Source organism: Balaenoptera musculus, chromosome 1 (genome assembly GCF_009873245.2).
Source record: "Balaenoptera musculus isolate JJ_BM4_2016_0621 chromosome 1, mBalMus1.pri.v3, whole genome shotgun sequence".
Classification (NCBI taxonomy): domain Eukaryota; kingdom Metazoa; phylum Chordata; class Mammalia; order Artiodactyla; family Balaenopteridae; genus Balaenoptera; species Balaenoptera musculus.
In genome coordinates, this window is record NC_045785.1 from 15478780 (window position 1) to 15494804 (window position 16025).

Below are 16025 nucleotides of genomic sequence, written 5' to 3' on the forward strand. Positions count from 1 at the left end.
CGGTGAAACTGCAATCCTGTGAAAGCTGTGGATTTTAATGACACCAATCAAAGGGGACAATGGAGGACTCTTCTAATCCCACACAAAGTCATAGACAAACGAGAACCTGGCAGAGTGTAGGCCAGTTAATAACACCAGGAGAGAAAATTGGCCACAATGAGTTCATGATAGGAAACTTTAATCATTACGCCGTGACAGGGAAATATGAAATGAAAAAACGTCATGTCATGCTAGCATATAATGTTCAAAAATATTACCACTCCCAACCCAATCAATATTTGCTTTGTTCTTTGTTCATTGAGAATTTTAGCATGTGGTTGTACTTACAATCTTATTTTGATAATGTTAGTTTTTATTTTCATTTTTTTTTTTTTTATTTATGGCTGTGTTGGGTCTTCGTTTCTGCGCGAGGGCTTTCTCTAGTTGCGGCAAGTGTGAGCCACTCTTCATCGCGGTGCGCGGGCCTCTCATTATCGCGGCCTCTCTTGTTGCGGAGCACAGGCTCCAGATGCGCAGGCTCAGTAATTGTGGCTCACGGGCCTAGTTGCTCCACGGCATGTGGGATCTTCCCAGACCAGGGCTCGAGCCCGTGTCCCCCGCATTGGCAGGCAGATTCTCAACCACTGCGCCACCAGGGAAGCCCTATTTTCATATTTTGAGTTTCATTTCTTACAATAAAATCCCAGTTGAAAACTTTTTTCCACTCACCATTTCCTATGAAATTTTCTACCCTGTCTTAAGTGGATTCACTTGGCCCCTTTCTGGTCCAATTGTTGCGGAAATATGGAGACCTTATGTGGTCAGTGTTTAATATTTGTAAAGTTTATGAATGAATGAACGAGTGAGTGAATGCCATGCACTTAGCTTTTCAAGTCTCTTGCTTCTGCATTGCCTGCCTCCCCTTAGGTCATTCCTTCATTTACTCAACATTTAATGAGCTCCTGCTGATTGCCAGGCACTAGGCATACAACTGTCTACAAAATATACAAAAATCTCTGCCTTCATGGAGCTTATATTCTAGTGGACTCACTGGCAAATCTCCCCTTCCCCCACCTCTTACTCCCTTCCCAATAGGTGGCTACTGTCCCTGGGACCATATTTGCTCAGAGACCCACGTATGGATCGACTTGGTAAGTTAGATGAGGTGATGCTATAGTAACAAGCAGCAGCGTTTTCATTCTCGCTTGTGCCGCACATCCTGGGGTCATGCACGTTGTCACAGAACGCAGTCACTTTTCGGTCCAGGATAACACAAGCTCCTCGTGGACACGTGTCTCCATGATCACCATGGCGGGGAACAAGACATGGCCAATTACACACTGGCTTTTACAGCTTCCACCTGGAAGTGACCCACTTCACTTCCACTCAGTTCATTGGCGGAAGCAAGAGACACAGCCACGCCTTCAGAGGGCCAGGGAAGTTCAGCCTGCCGTGTGCCCAGAGGAGGAGAGCCAGAATGATCTGCCCACCAGCACGAAGATCACACTCTGGCTTCTCCGAGAGAGGGGCGGCGTAGCCTTCAGGAGGATGTTAACGGGAAATTGGGGGAAGAGGAAAGGTTATCTTGGGTTGGAGGCCTTTGAGCATCTTAGCTCCCAGTCATGGCCGCTAGCTCTGATCAGCAGATATGAATACCTTGTGGCCAGCAGAGCTTGCTTCTTCCACTCTCAAGCCCCAGTTTAGCAAAGCAGCAGGTTGGTTTTCACAGGGTCTTAGCTTGTGCTGCTGTAACAAAAATACCATAGACTGAGTGGCTTAAACAATTTACTTCTCATAGTTCTGGAGGCTGGTTGTCCGAGATCAGGGTGCCAGCAAGGTCAAGTTCTTGGGGAAGGACTTCTTCCTGCTTTACAGACAGCTGGGCACTTTCTTGCTGTGTGCTAACAGGGTGGAGAAAGAGAGCTCTGGTTTGTTCCTCTTCTTGTATAATCCCATCATGGGGGATCCACCCTCATGACCTCATCGAAATCTAATTATGGAAGGCCCCACCTCCAAACACCATTACACTGGGGATTAGGGCCTCAAAATATGAACTTAAAGGGGGCACATTCAGTCCATAGTATAGAGGAAGCTCTGCTCCAGGAGTTCCAATTCTGTTCCGTTACTTCCCCTCTGAGCCTCAGTTGCCTGATGCTTAAAATGGGGATAATAACCTTTACTTTGTCCCTACTTGGAGAGCTCCAATCAATTCATGGATGTGAACATGCTTTGATTATAAATCGCTTCATACGAGGCATGAATGCTCTTTATTATTACTGTTAAGGCTCAGTGGTGGATTTGAGAGGGTAAGCTGGTCAGGTATCAGAACCCCCTCACGACTTTTAATTCTATCATTTCAATTCTTTGAACCTTGAAGCGTTTTCTAAGATATCCCCTTTCTAGGAGATTCCTCACAAGCCTGTTGGGAGGTCCGGCCTTGACCAGCTTTGTCCCTCAGCCCATCTTCCCCAGCACAGGACAAAGCTGCCCACTCACCTTTAAGTCAGCCCCGTTTCATTCACACAGCTTTAGCTTGGCCCCTGACCCCCTAGCTGAGTCAGACACACTGTCCAGACTCGAGAAGCCCTTACTCCAGGCCAGGCACTGTCCTTGGCACTTCACACACATGGCTTCGTTTTGTCATAATGACGCTAGGAGGTAGGCCTCTAATGTGTCCATTTTACAAATCAGAAAACTGAGGCTCAGAGAGGTGAAGTCACTTGTCCATGTTACTCAGAGATGCAAGTCAGAGGCTGGCTTCAAACCTAACTCTGTTAGGACTCCAGAGCCTGAGCTCTTGACCCTCAGGCTGGGGGACTCCTGCTTACTTGCCTCTGGTTGGTTTCATCTCTGTTGCTGACAATCCCACTTTGTACCTTGGATGGGCTTTTCTCTTGTTTCTGTGGCTTTGGCTAAGGCAGCATGGTAAATGCAGAGACACCAGAACAAGACTGCCACAGTTCAAGTCCCAGACCTATCACTTACTAGCTTTGTGACTTTGGGCAAGTTTCTTAACCTCTCTTAGGTTCACCCAGATCATCTGTTAAAAAAAACAAAATCAAAAACTTATAGGGTTAGGAGGAATCAGTGTGATAATCGACATAAATTACTTAGCACAGTGCCTGACTCAGTGACAGCCTGTTACAAGTGTCAGGAACCTCTAAATTCTCTCTCCTTAAATCTGGTTGGCAGTGGGGAACTCTGTATCCCAGACCCATCGTCTTCAGCTGTCTCCCTCCTCCCTGTTAACTGTCAGCTGGCTCTTTCTCACCAACAAAAAAAGAGACACTGCAGACCTCTTCCGAGGTTCTCCTGCAGTAAGTTGCCCCTTGAGATCCATTTGGAGGCCTCTGTGTGCATCCACTATGGTCCATTTGCCTCTTGGTTCAGAGATTTCCGGTGGGAGTTGCCTCAATTGTGCTGACTCTGCCGGAGAAGAGCCATGGGGCGGATCCATCATCTGTGCTCAAAGCACGGGGAAGGATGTGCCCCATCCCCACTCCCATCCCCACCCTCCACTCCTGGACGGAACATCAGAAGAGCAGGAGCCAGTGGGATGTGGAACCTGGGAGTTTTGCCCCAATCCATGCAGAGGGAACACAGACCCTGCGTAAGAGCAAGCAAGTTCCCAGAGGCACTGACTGGGCCTTGGCACATGGACCTGGCTAGCAGGCAGCAGGGGGACTCCGTTAACAACCCAGGTTTTGGAACCAGACTGCTTGGGTTCAAATCCTGACTCTACTATGACTTGCTGTGTGACCTTGAGATTTACTTAACCTCTCTGGGCTTTGGTTTCCTCTGCTGTAAAGTGAAGATGATCTGCTTCATAGGGTCTTTATGGGGATTAAATGAGATAATCCTCCCAGGCACTCCAGAAACACTCAATGCTGTCTCTGGGCATGGACTCAACAGTCAGACATGTGGTCTCCTTCAAATGAGGAACCAATGACCAGCTTCAGTCGCCTTAGAACAGCCGCGAGTACTTGATTCCTTCCGGAATGGACTGTGGACTGTCAATTTGGGAAAGGCGTACAGGATTAAGTCTCTAACCCCACTTTTTCATGGGGCTAGAGATTTAATGAAGACCCCAAGGCCCAGGTGGAGTTGGGAGGTGACTTCTTATTTCATTCTGCAAAAAAATATTGAGGGGGTGATAAAGCCTTATGGTTGAGACATCAATCTCTGAAGCTAGAGTCCAAATCCCAGCTCTACCACTTATGAGTATATCACCTTGGGCAAGGGATATAACCACTCTGGCCTCAGTTTCCTCATCTGCAAAATGGGGATGATAATCATGCCTACTTCACAGGGTTGTCCCGAGGGTTACCTGAGCGAATAATGAAAAGCATTTAGAATAACACCTGGTAGGTGTTCATTGTTCAATATATGTTAGTTGTTATTCTTTTTAAAGAACTGTTTCAGCCGCCGCTCTGTGTGCTGGGGAATATAACAAGGAACCAGATGGCTTTGGTCCCTACCCGCGGGGCATCCACCCTCAGGGTGTTGGACAAAGACAGACACTGAGCCAGCAACCACCAGTCTTTCCGTCCCACCGGCTGTGCTGTGCGCCAGGCCTGAGAGGTGGGCACAGGCTGTATGTGTGACAGCAGGGTCCAGTCTGGGGCCCACGTGAAGTGGGTGGCAGAGCTGGCACTCAGGCCTGGGGGCCTTGACCTCCTGTCCAGTGGCCTCAGCCTACATAGCGTCTCTGTGCCATCTGAAGGGACAGCGTGTGTGTGGGTGCAGCCTTGCAGCTCGGCATAAACCGACCTGGGACCTCAGAGGGAGGCTAAGGCAATGAGGCAATTCTTCAGCCAATACCTAGGCTGGGCGCCCTGGGAAAGGGGGTCCCTGGGGTGGCTGGATGGCAGATCTGGGGGCTATGGGTGGCCATGGCCACCATGGGGAAATGCCTAAAAACACAGGTGCCCAGACGCAGTCTAAGTTGGTGGGAAAGTAAGACTAGGAGGAAATCCCAAAGAGAGAAGGACATACAGTGGGACAAGCACTGTATATGTAATATCTCACTTGTAATCCTCACAATAACCCGGGGGAATAAACTACCATTTTACATGCCCATTATACAGAGGGTGAAACTGAGTTTCAAAGACGTTACCAATGAGAAAGTGTTGGATCCAGAGGAGGAAAGGCAGGTTCCGGGAGCAGGAATTAGCTTCCCTGTCTGTCATTTCACCACTTAGAGGTGTTTGGGGAGGGCACGCCACAAGAACGCCTAGGTACAGTTCCCTACGGCAAGGGAGCAGCTCCAGAAGGGAAAGGTTTACAGGGTGGGTTCTAAAATAGCCTTCCCTCTGCGCCATCATCCCATGAGCTCCTCAGCAGACAGGGAACGATGGCCTGGAGATACATGGATGAGGCCAAACCCACATGCAGAATCCATTTAGTGCCTTTCAATGGGGCCCGCAAGGATGCTGGCAGGTGAGCCAGGGGTGCTCATCTTGCAAATGTGCCCCTGGAAGGATGGGTATAAACTGAATTTATGGAAATGGAGTCTAGCTTTCCCAGCGATATGGGAGCTCATTTCTGAGTGACCCCCGCCTCAGAGGGTAGAGACTCCAATGCTGGAAGCTTGCTGGACCCCCAGAAAACAGGCATCCGTCCACCTGCCGACCAGCACCACGCATGTGTATTTAAAGCATCCTCTCCCGAATGTCATACAACAAAGACTCTTATCAGTAACTGTACTGACAGCCCTCACGGACCTGGAGTTTTTGAATCCAGACGTGCCTCTTTCTCTCTCCTTCAGCAGGTCCAGACGCAGCCTCTTAGCTGGAAGCCTCAGAAGGCGTGGGCGGCTTCCGCCTCAGCCACGCGCGGGGCTGACCGTCCTGGACGCCCGGACTGGCTGTGCTCCAGGTCCCTCGGGCATCACAGGCACGCTGGGCGCTGAGAGGCCTGCTCCAGTTCTGTCCTGATTGTCCCCCCAGATCCCCGCCCAAAAGGAGACTGCAGCTGTCTCTGGGATGGAATCCTCCAGGCTTTGGGTTGAAACAGAGGGATTTCCTCTACTCTTCGATTCTTTAAATGAACCCATTGCCAGGGCCTCTTCCCACTCCTGCCGCATCCATCCTGGCCATTCATTCACCCACTCATTCATTTATTCCACAAATGGAGCGCATGCTGTCATTCATTGAGTTCATTGCTGAGCGCCCACTAAGTGCCGGACACTGGGGAGGGAGAGTTCTTGCTTTGAGTTCTAGGAGCTGACAGCCTCCCAGCTGGGGCGGGTGGAACCCCTTCCTCGGGGCAGAGTCCTTGTCTGCCTGTTCACCTGTGTGGCACAGTGTCTGACATGCGTACATTTGTTGAAAGGACACACAACACACGGATAATGAGATGGCTAACATGACAGGTGTTGATTGTGCTGCAGGGTGGGTGTGGAGCAATCCTATTCAGCATAGGACCCCCGAGAAGCCTTCATGGAGGTGGTGGCATTTGAGCTGCGCCTTAAAGAATGAGTCAGATCTCCTCTGGAGGAGGGGATGGCGTTCCCGGCAGCGCCAGCAGCATCAGAAGAGATGTGGAAGCAGGAAAAATCAGGCCTGATTGGAGGAATTCAAGTGATCTTACCTGGTTGGAGCATGGAGTGAATAAGGGGAGGGAGGGGGTGGTCACAAGCGTGGGTGTGTTTACCCACATCGGCTGGATAGGAGCCCAAAGTGGGGAGGTTTAGAGGAAGGAGACCAGAATTTGAGAGCCCCGGAATTCTAGAAGCTTAGAACAATCAGCTGGGATCCAGAGAACCCACTGACTCCGCCCCCACTTGATGGGAGCATCAGTGTTGGTCTGTGGGTGGGGTGGTCCTTGGAGGACAGGCTCCCAGTGAGGGCATGAAAGCATGGACTTCCTAGAAGTGTCAGCGACAGGGAAGAGAATGAGGACCACCCCCAGCCCGAGGTGAGTGGGAGGGGGGCAAGGCCAGAACTGCTTGGCCGGCTCACCGTCTGCATCTTGACCAGGCCTGGCTGAGCCCGCTCGGCTGGGGGTCTCCAACTCTGTGGATACAATCTGGGGGAGATCTGACCAGGGTGAGGGTGAGAGGCCTCCAGAATGGCTTTCCAGGCCTTGCTTGTCCCTGTCATGCTGTCTCTGGGACAAAAATGACCTGGGGATGAAAGGAGATGGGGAACTTCAGCTCCAAGGGCAGAATAAGAGGAGTTACTGAGACGGGCACTTGGGCAGAGACCCAAGCACCTTCCCAGCTGGGTGGTCTGCACAGGGGTCAACCCAACCCCAGAAGTGGCCCTCACAGGGACGGCCGATGGAGGAGGGCCGAGAGGAGAAGACCCCAGCCCCATCAGGACTTGCCCGCTTCCCGCCCAGTTTCCTAGGAGGCAGGTGCCATCACGGTCCCATCTTACAGATGTGGAAGCTAAGGCACAAAGAAGTTAATAACTTGCTCAAGGTTATACAGTATGTACGTAGCAGAGCAGAGCCGAGTAATTGGCCCAAGGCTACCAGGAAGTGGCTGTCCAGAGAATCTATCCTCAGGCAGTACTCTTGATCCTGGGACCTAGCTGCTACCACACAAGCAAGTTTCTCCCTTTCTAAATCCCTTTCTGAAAAGCAAATATCCCCTGGCAAGGGAGGCATGAGGTCCCGCTCCTTGACCCCAGGACCCCAGTGCAGGAGTTCTACCCTGCTGCCAGGAAGACTGAAGCCAGGCAGGGCCCAGCACCCTTTTCCTTGCTCCTTCCCTGCACATCCTTCCCTCATTGCATCTAAATCAGGTCACACTGCGCCTGCTGCAGGCACCTGTCACCCAGCCTCTGTGCTCAGCCTGGAACACTGCACCCCAGGCTGTTCCAGGACAAACTGGGACCTGGGCCACAGGCTTCCCCAGAGGCACCTCTGGAGCCTGGAGGATGGACGGGGGCTGGCAGGGTTCATGGTGCAATCGGGATCACAGCCCCATCTTGAGAGGCATCAGAGCAGGGGAAGCCCAGGGTCCCTGAGGCTCACAGCCCTAGTTCACCAGGGTCCTGGTCCTCCCTCCCCCTCCCCCTCCCTCCCTCCCTTCTTTCCCTTTCTCCTGTGCTCAGCACGGACCAGGAGGCAGCTGGGGAAGGGAAAGTACAGGCTTTGGAGGAAGGCTGCTTCCTATCCCAGCCAGCCTGACCACTCACCAGTTATGTGATCCTGGCTTCCAGATGTCCCCCTCAGTTTCCCTACCTGTAACGTGAGGAATTGTGAGCATTAGCAATGACTGCAAAGCACTAGACCCTGGTAGGTGCCTCCGTTTCGAATCCCTCCTCTGAACTGAGCCCTGGCAGGGAGCTGGGGCACAGGCAAAGGAGGAGGGACACCCCCTGTCCTTACCTCACTCACAGCCCTGCAGAGGAGACAAGCCATCACAGATGGGCAGTTACGGAGCTTTGTGATGTGTGACATAGCAGACAAGTTCCCAGAGGCTGTGGAGGTCCCGAGGAGGGCATGTCTGATGGGCTGGGGTAGCAGGGAAGGTTTCATGGAAGAGGTGACAGTGGAACTGGGTCTTAAGTGATGAATAGGACTTTGAAAGGCAGAGAAGAAGGCCACAATCATTACAGGAAAAGGCTCCGGTGTGGGAAAGGCATAGTGAGGTCAGTGTGTTTGGAGCAAAGTGAACATGTAGGACATGGCAGGAGGTGACACTGAACGGTGATAGGGAACCGATGGGGAAGAACCTTGAATGCCATGCTAGGAGTTTAACCTGCCTTGTTGGACAAAAACAATGGAGAGCCATTAAGCTCAGGGGAAAGGGAGGCTGCTGTGTGTGTGTGTGTCTGTGTGTGTGTCTGTGCATGCATGTGCCTACACATGGGGTGACAGAGGGGATGGGAAGGGAAACAGCCTGGAGGTTGAAGGACCAGATACGAGCTGGTAGAGATGGTCCAGGAGAGAGCAACGTAGCAGCCCCAATGGGGATGGAGAGCAGAGGAGGATTTCAGGAGAGCGTTTGGGCAGAAATGTCAAGGCTTGGGGAGAAGCTTAATGCAGGAAGCAATGTAGCCTCACGGTTAAGGACATGGGCTCTGTGGTCCTCCTGCTTGAGTTAACTCCCAGCCCCATCACTTACTGGCTGGGTGGCCTTGGATAAGTTACCTCACCTCTCTGAGCTTTGGTGTTTTTATCTGTAGTACATGGATAGTAAGAGTACCTAACTCTGAGGGGTGCTACCCAATTTTATATGTAAAGCACTTGGAATGATGTTTCATCTATTTGACAAGTATTTATTGAGCATCTACTATACCCCAGTATTATTCTATGGGTGGCAGATATAGCCAAGAAACAAACTAAAAATTCTTGCCTTTACTGGGGATTATACTCTATCTAGAGAGTTGGAGAGACACATTAAACAAGATACATAAGCAGAATATACAGTCTATCAGATGGTGGTAACTGCTAAGGAAAAAACAGGAAAAGAGAGCTAGGAAGTGCTGAGAGGTTGCAATTTTAAGAGCGACCTAAGTGCCTGAGTGACTCAGGTTTTGGAGATGGAACAATCTTGAATGGCATCGCAAGTTCAAGGAATGAGTGGAAATTGGAGGCTGAGCTGGAGGGGTAGCAGAGGTTACTGAGATGCGGGGGTTTGGGGATAACAGCTCAGTGAGCTGGGTGCACCCTTCCCATGGATGCTGAAGTCACCCCAGGTGATGGCAGGGCTTGGGGAGCAGGGAAGCCAGGAGTCAGGTGCCAAGTGTTTGCTAAAAGGAGGGTATGGTTGGGACCTTGAAGATGACAAGCAACAAAGCGGGGGTGGGGCGTAGCTAAAAGACATCAGCCTCCCAACCTGAGGGGTGCAAGGAATAGCAGCCCCTCCTGGAAGAAGGGGAAGCAGGTCCTCAGGCAAGGACACAGAGAGCCTCTCAGGGAGCCTGCTGGCTGCCGAGTGGTGGCTGCAGAAGGCATAGTGGGAGGTTAGAAGAGGAGGAAGAGGGCCAGGGGCTGGCTCAGGGGCACAGAACCACGGAGCATCCCCTGTGGACGGATGGTCTGTTCGAAGATGGGTGGGACCTCCGTGCTGGCGGGGAGGGTGTATCTGGGCTGCTGACTGATAAATACTGGGATGAAAACCTAAATGATGGATTTAACTCCGATATCTTCCCTGGGGAGCTGCCCTCAGCTGGAAAAATGGGAAACCCAGAAATGGCCAGCTTTGCACTGTGATTATATGTATTGATCCATTCATTCATTCAACAATATTTATTCACCACCTGCTAATAATGCAAGCACTCCTCAAGGCACTTGGGATATATCTTGAGAAAAACAGGTCCCAAATCCTTGTCCTTGTGGAGGGGAGACAGGTGATAAGCAATAAACATAATAAATGCTTTATATAGAGTATGTTAGTAATATGTGCTCTGGGAAAAATAAAAAAGCAGGATGAGGGATTGGAAGTGAAGCCGGGGGAACAGGTTGCAAGTTGAAATACAGTATTAAGGATAGGCTGCCCTGAGAAGGTGCCATCTGAGCAAAGACTTGAAAGAGTGAGGGTGAGAGCCATGTGGATAGTGAGGGGAAAAGCATTCCAGGAAGCGGGAACAGCCAGTGCAAAAGCTCTATGGCATAAGAGCCAGAGCAGAGTCACCAATGGGGAGATCAGAAAGGAAAGGGCATGGGGCCCAGATCAGGGGGTCTTGAGGGGCGAGGGGAGCTGGCAGGGGTTTGAACTCTAGAACCACATGACTGGATCCATGTCTTCAGAGGATCTCTCTGGCTGCTCCACTGGGAATAAACTGTAGGGGGACAAGAGGGTGGCAGCAGTGGAGGTGACAGGAAGGAGTCAGGTTTTGAATCTGTTGGCTTGCAGCTTCATTTAATATCTGTCACCTCCATTAGTTTATATGTCACTTCTGCCTTGTTCTCCTGTCTCCCAGCACCTAGGTGACCTCTAAAGGTTAGTGTTCCTGGGAGGCTGCTGGCATTCATTCATTCATTCATTCATTCATTTCACGTTACAAATATTTATTGAGCTCCTACTATGTGCCAGGCACTGTGCTGGGTACTTTGTACACATTAGTCAATTTAATCTTCACAGATGAGATGGGAGCTATTGGCCCCTCCACTCACCTGGTTTTATAAAGGAGGGGACGAATACCCAGGGATTACAGTGGCTCACTCACTTCTTAGAAATCCTCTTTCCTGCCCGCCCCCCCTCACTCTCCCCTTGGCTGCTCTAAGGTCTAGTGGCCCCTTGCATCCCTTCTCCCAGCCCATTCACTCCCCTTTCTCTTTTCTCTCACCTCACCAGCCCAGATGCTGCATGCCAAAAGTCAAGGACCTGGGAAAAGACAGGTGGTCTGGCCAATCAGGAAGGAGGTGAGGCGGGTAAACGCCTAGTGAAATATTGACCCTGCCACACTAAGATCAGCCCCTGTCACCACCTCAGCCCCGCTCACACCGCACTTTCCTGAGGCCGAGCCTGGCTTCTCACACTGTCTTGAGGATGATGCTGGTGGTTTCCTCCCCGTTAGGTCTCTCCTAGGAGTTTCCTGTGGCCTGATGCCCACTGGAGGCCCAGGTTGGGATGGTTGGAGGGGGGATACTCAGCCTTACTTGCTCTGGTCCCCATCTCTCACGGGGCTGCCCCTGGGCTCCTCCAGGAGAAAGTCCCGCACACGCACCCTGGGTGCCAGTATGTCCTTGGGGCACCCCAAACTCATGTGCAAAACCAAACGCATCTGAGGCCTCAATGTCCTCACCTGCAAAACAATACACTTTATAAGGTTGTGAGAATTAAATGAGATAATATGTGTGCCTGGCACAGTTTCAATTTTCAACAAATTCCACCTGCTGTTACTATTATCTTCCCCCACTCCCCAACTCCTCTGCCTCTGGATTTTAAGTTCCTTAAGGACGGAGTTGTATCTTATCTTTGTATGCCTAGTGGCTAATTCAGGGCCTGGAATGCAGTAGGTGCTTATCAATGCTGGATGAATTGATGAAGACTGCATGAATTAGGCCCTGCAGAATTTCAAGTTTACTCTTCCCAAGAGGGCTGACATTGTTAAAGAGTCAGTGCTGCGTGAGTCTGCCTGTGTTATCAACATCGCTCACCCAAGCCCCACTCTCTGGGTGAGAGTCACCCCGGGAAGCTGGGGTGGGCACAGGGCAGTGTAGGATGAGTGGGTTGGCTGAGATGTCCTTGGCAAAACTCTACCTTCAGAGTTGAACTGAAGCTTAAGTTCAAGTCCACCACACGTCTGGGTGCTGGTTCCCAATCAGCATTCCGGACAGGAGGGAACCAGGAGGAGGAGGAGGAGGAGGGCGGGAGTGTGGATGGCAGGGGATGAGGCTCTGTCAGGAAATGACCTCCTCCATCTTGTTCTGGGCTTGGCCAGGCCCCTGAGACAGAGAACTCCTGAAAGCAGGCAGCTGGGGATACAGCCGCTCCCTCCCAGCTCCTTATCTTCCTCCTGCTGTCAGTCAGCCCACTGCAGATAAACCAGGGCTGAGAGCTGTCTGGGCCGGAGCCACAGAGAGACCATAATTAAAAAGACACTGCTGGCCTGGCAGCGAGGGAGGGAGCAGCCGAGGATCCTTGCTTGGGGACACAAGGAGGACGTAGAAGCAAAGAGTTCCCTTCTCAGAGAAAAGGCAGAGTAATCAGCACTCACTGAACAGCCTTGCAAATAAACGGCAACAGGCTACCAGCCCACAGCAGCTTTGCCTGGCACGTACATCACCGAGAGGAAGACCCAGAAAGAATCTCAAATTCGTATTCCACACCCTTTGTTTGACTTTGCTTCCCACTCCCACCCCACCTCATGAAGGCAGGTGATTGCCTGGGAGGGTCTCAGGAACCTCATAGAGAATCGATACCCTGCCCTGAGAAGCGCTCCAAAGTCTTTGGTGTTGGAATGATGACAGTCATGCATTCTTTTATGTATTCAGTCAGCACTGAGGATGCCATGGGCAGCAAAAATAGACCTGGCCTCCAGGGGCGTGCACTCCAAACGGGGTGACGGACATGAATAAAGTAATCTCACGGGAACAAGATGCATCCCTACAGACTAACGGAAGTGCTCCGAGGGAGAGAAGCTCGGCTCTGTAAGAGGCAGAGAAAGGATGCTGGGCATGCGTGGACTGGCTTCCCGGCAAAGGGGGGCTCTGAGTTGACACTGAAGGACAATAGGAGGTCACTAGTTTACAGTGGGTCATGGGGTGAGCCTTCCAGGTAGAGGGTGACAAGTACAAAGGTGGAGAGAGCACAGGACACATCTGAGGGATGGCATGGAAGCTGGGAGACACACAAAGTGTGGTTGGGAACATGATGACAGATCAGCTAGAGAGGCAGGCAGGGCCAGATCACACAGGGCCCTAGGCCAAAATTTTAAAAGGGTTTTGGGCTCTATTCTAGGAGAAATAGGAAACCATTGGTGGGTGAGAGAGGGTGGCGGGGGTGATGGAAATCTGTCCAACTTGCGCATTGGTCTGTTCATTGTGGCCACTGGGTAGAGAATGGATTCCGGGGTTGGGGGGGAGGAGTATATTCAAGAGGCCAGTTAGGAGCTGCGGTCCAGGTGGAGACGGTAATGGCTGGGACAGGGATGCTGGTGGCAGAGGAGGAAAGGCATGGATGGATGCCCGGGTCTTCCCAGAGATAAGTCATGATCTTTGGCAATAGCTTAGGTGTGGGGGTGGGAAAAAGAGGTGCCGAGAACGGCCCCCAGGCTTTTGGTCTGCACACCTGGAGGGATGGTGGCTCTTTTCACTTTCGTATCTTTGGAGGGGTGGGTGTTCCTCACTTCCCTTACACCCCACGTGTTGACTGTAGTGGCTAGATTCACTGCAGTCAGCGAAGGAGGGGCTTGGTGAGCTATTCCAACCGTCTCATTCTGCAGAGGAAGCATCTAAGGCTCAGAGATCACGGGACCGACAAAGGGATGGGACCAGAGCCCCTGGACTCCCATCCGGAGCTCGGAGAGCACTGCCCATGGAGGAGCCCAGGTTGGACGTGAGCCTGCCTGGGCTCTAACCCTGCCTGCGCTCCCACCCACTGAGTGAATCCGGGCAGGTCACGTGTCTTTAGGCCTCAGTCTCTCTACCGTGAAATGGAAAGAAATGGAATGACCACTCCTTGTCTTCTGAGGGGTGGTCAAGAGTCACCGTGGGTCACTGAGTGGGAAGTAGTTGGGGGAAGTGAAGAGAGCAATGCTTTGACTTCCTGTGGGGGCCGAAGTGGGAGAACTGAGCTGGGGAGGGATGGGGGGCCTCTCCCCACTCCCTGCCTGCCTGTCTCTTGCAGGCCCTGAAGGCTGAGTAACCAGCAAGATGCCTGGTCTGCTGAACCAGATCACAGGGGCAGCCCTGCCCCTCACCGCGTCCGACGTCACCTCCTTTGTCAGTGGTTACGCCCTGGGTCTCACCGCCTCCCTCACCTACGGCAACCTGGAAGCCCAGCCCTTCCAGGGTAAGGATCCCTGTTGGGGCTTCCCCGGGACCACCTGCTCCTCCAAGCAGAATCCCCATCCTGACATGTATTAGCTGATTGACACCGGACAAGTCATGTCACCTCCCTGAGTCTCAGTTTCCTCATCTGCAAAATAGGAATACCACTTCTGCCCTGCAGGTCTTAAAGCTGGTAGCAAGTCAGGTCAGGATTCGAACCCAGGTTTGGGCTTGGCCCCAGCCCACTGTCCCAGCCGTATTTATGTTCACAAGCCATGCCCACCTGTGTCAGGTAGTCAGTCCTCCAGTTTCCCCAGTGAACCTCACGGTAGGAGAGGCGTCCAGACTCAGTGGAAGCCAGGAGCTCCCAGTCGTAGGTGTGGCTCTCGTGCCCGTGACCTTGGGGAAGCCGCTGTCCTTCTCGACATCAGGGTGCTCCTGCACCTGTTTGGACGCCAGGGTTTGCAGGAGGAACAGATGAGGTAATACATGAGGAAGGACAGCGTGGAATGGAATACAGTCTGCAAATATGAGTCATCAGCGCAAGGCAGTCAGGAGTGTGGACCGGCGTTCCCCTGCAAGAGATGTCTGTAAATCACACTCCTCTCCTTGCACTTAAGGAAGGGAGTTGCGGGAAGGCTGGCCAGGAGGGTCCTGCGTAAAGGCTTGTTATGGTTAGCGTTGCTTCTCATCCACGGTGATGGGGGCCTCCTAACCCCCAAACTTCATGTCTCGGGGCACCACCCTCCAGCCTGACCTGAGCTTCTGAAACTCTTTCAATTCCCAAAAGAAACCTGCGAGGGAAAGTCTCCTCCCTGCGGAAATCTCCTGGGCAGAGCAAACGACCCTTTTCCTCTGTTTAAGGAAACCTATAGAGGGTGGCTTAAAGTGAGACCCGTGAGGAACCCAGGGACTAAATTACTGAACAGCTCTGGGACAGTCCTTTGGCTTTCCATGTGCAGAAAGAACAGTCCCCCCATTTTATAGATGAGGAAACTGAGGGATGGGAAGCTGGGATTTGTGGAGAGTTCACCATGGACCCAGCACTGTGCTGCCCTCATGTTAGTGGGCAGATAAAATGAGATACGACTTTGATCCTCTGAGTGTGGTACCCCAGCCATCGGCATCACCCAGAGCTGGTTAGAAATGCAGAATCTCAGGCCCTGTCCCAGAACCACTAAATCAGAATCTGCATTTTAACCAGACCCCCAGGTGATTCATGTGCTCTTGAAGTTCGAGAAGCACTGAGATATAAAGATGTAGGGCACGCACTATGGGGGATATAGTTTAATAAGTGGTGACTGTTTTTTCCATTTTCATAACGACCCTGAGTTTGGCTCTATTATCCCCATTTTACAGATGGGGCTGTGAGGCGTAGAGATGCTAAATGTTTTTAGCCAAGGTCACCAGACTGGGGAAGGGGGCGGGGTCCGGATTAGAACCCTAGCCCTATTCCTCCAAAGCGCCAGCTCCTGGGAGCCACGCACGGGACCACCACACAGAGGTGTCTTATTAGTCCCACACATCAGGTCACATAAAAACCCAGATTTCCACTCTCTCTTGAAAACTCAGAAGCCCTGGTCACACCGGCCTCACAGGCCAGCAGAGTAAGAGTTGGCTGGGACAGGGGAGCAGCCGTCCCTTTCCAGCTG

General features: G+C 51.9%; 1 protein-coding gene across 1 annotated transcript in view; it reads left to right on the forward strand.

Moving 5' to 3' along the window:
- Positions 1–14256: 14256 nt before the first annotated feature.
- The window catches only part of VWA5B1 (von Willebrand factor A domain containing 5B1), a 39486-nt gene continuing 37717 nt past the window's right edge, over positions 14257–16025 (forward strand). The window contains exon 1 of the mRNA XM_036873965.1: positions 14257–14395. Within this exon, the coding sequence (XP_036729860.1) occupies positions 14257–14395 (139 nt within the window). The remainder of the gene's footprint in view (positions 14396–16025) is intronic.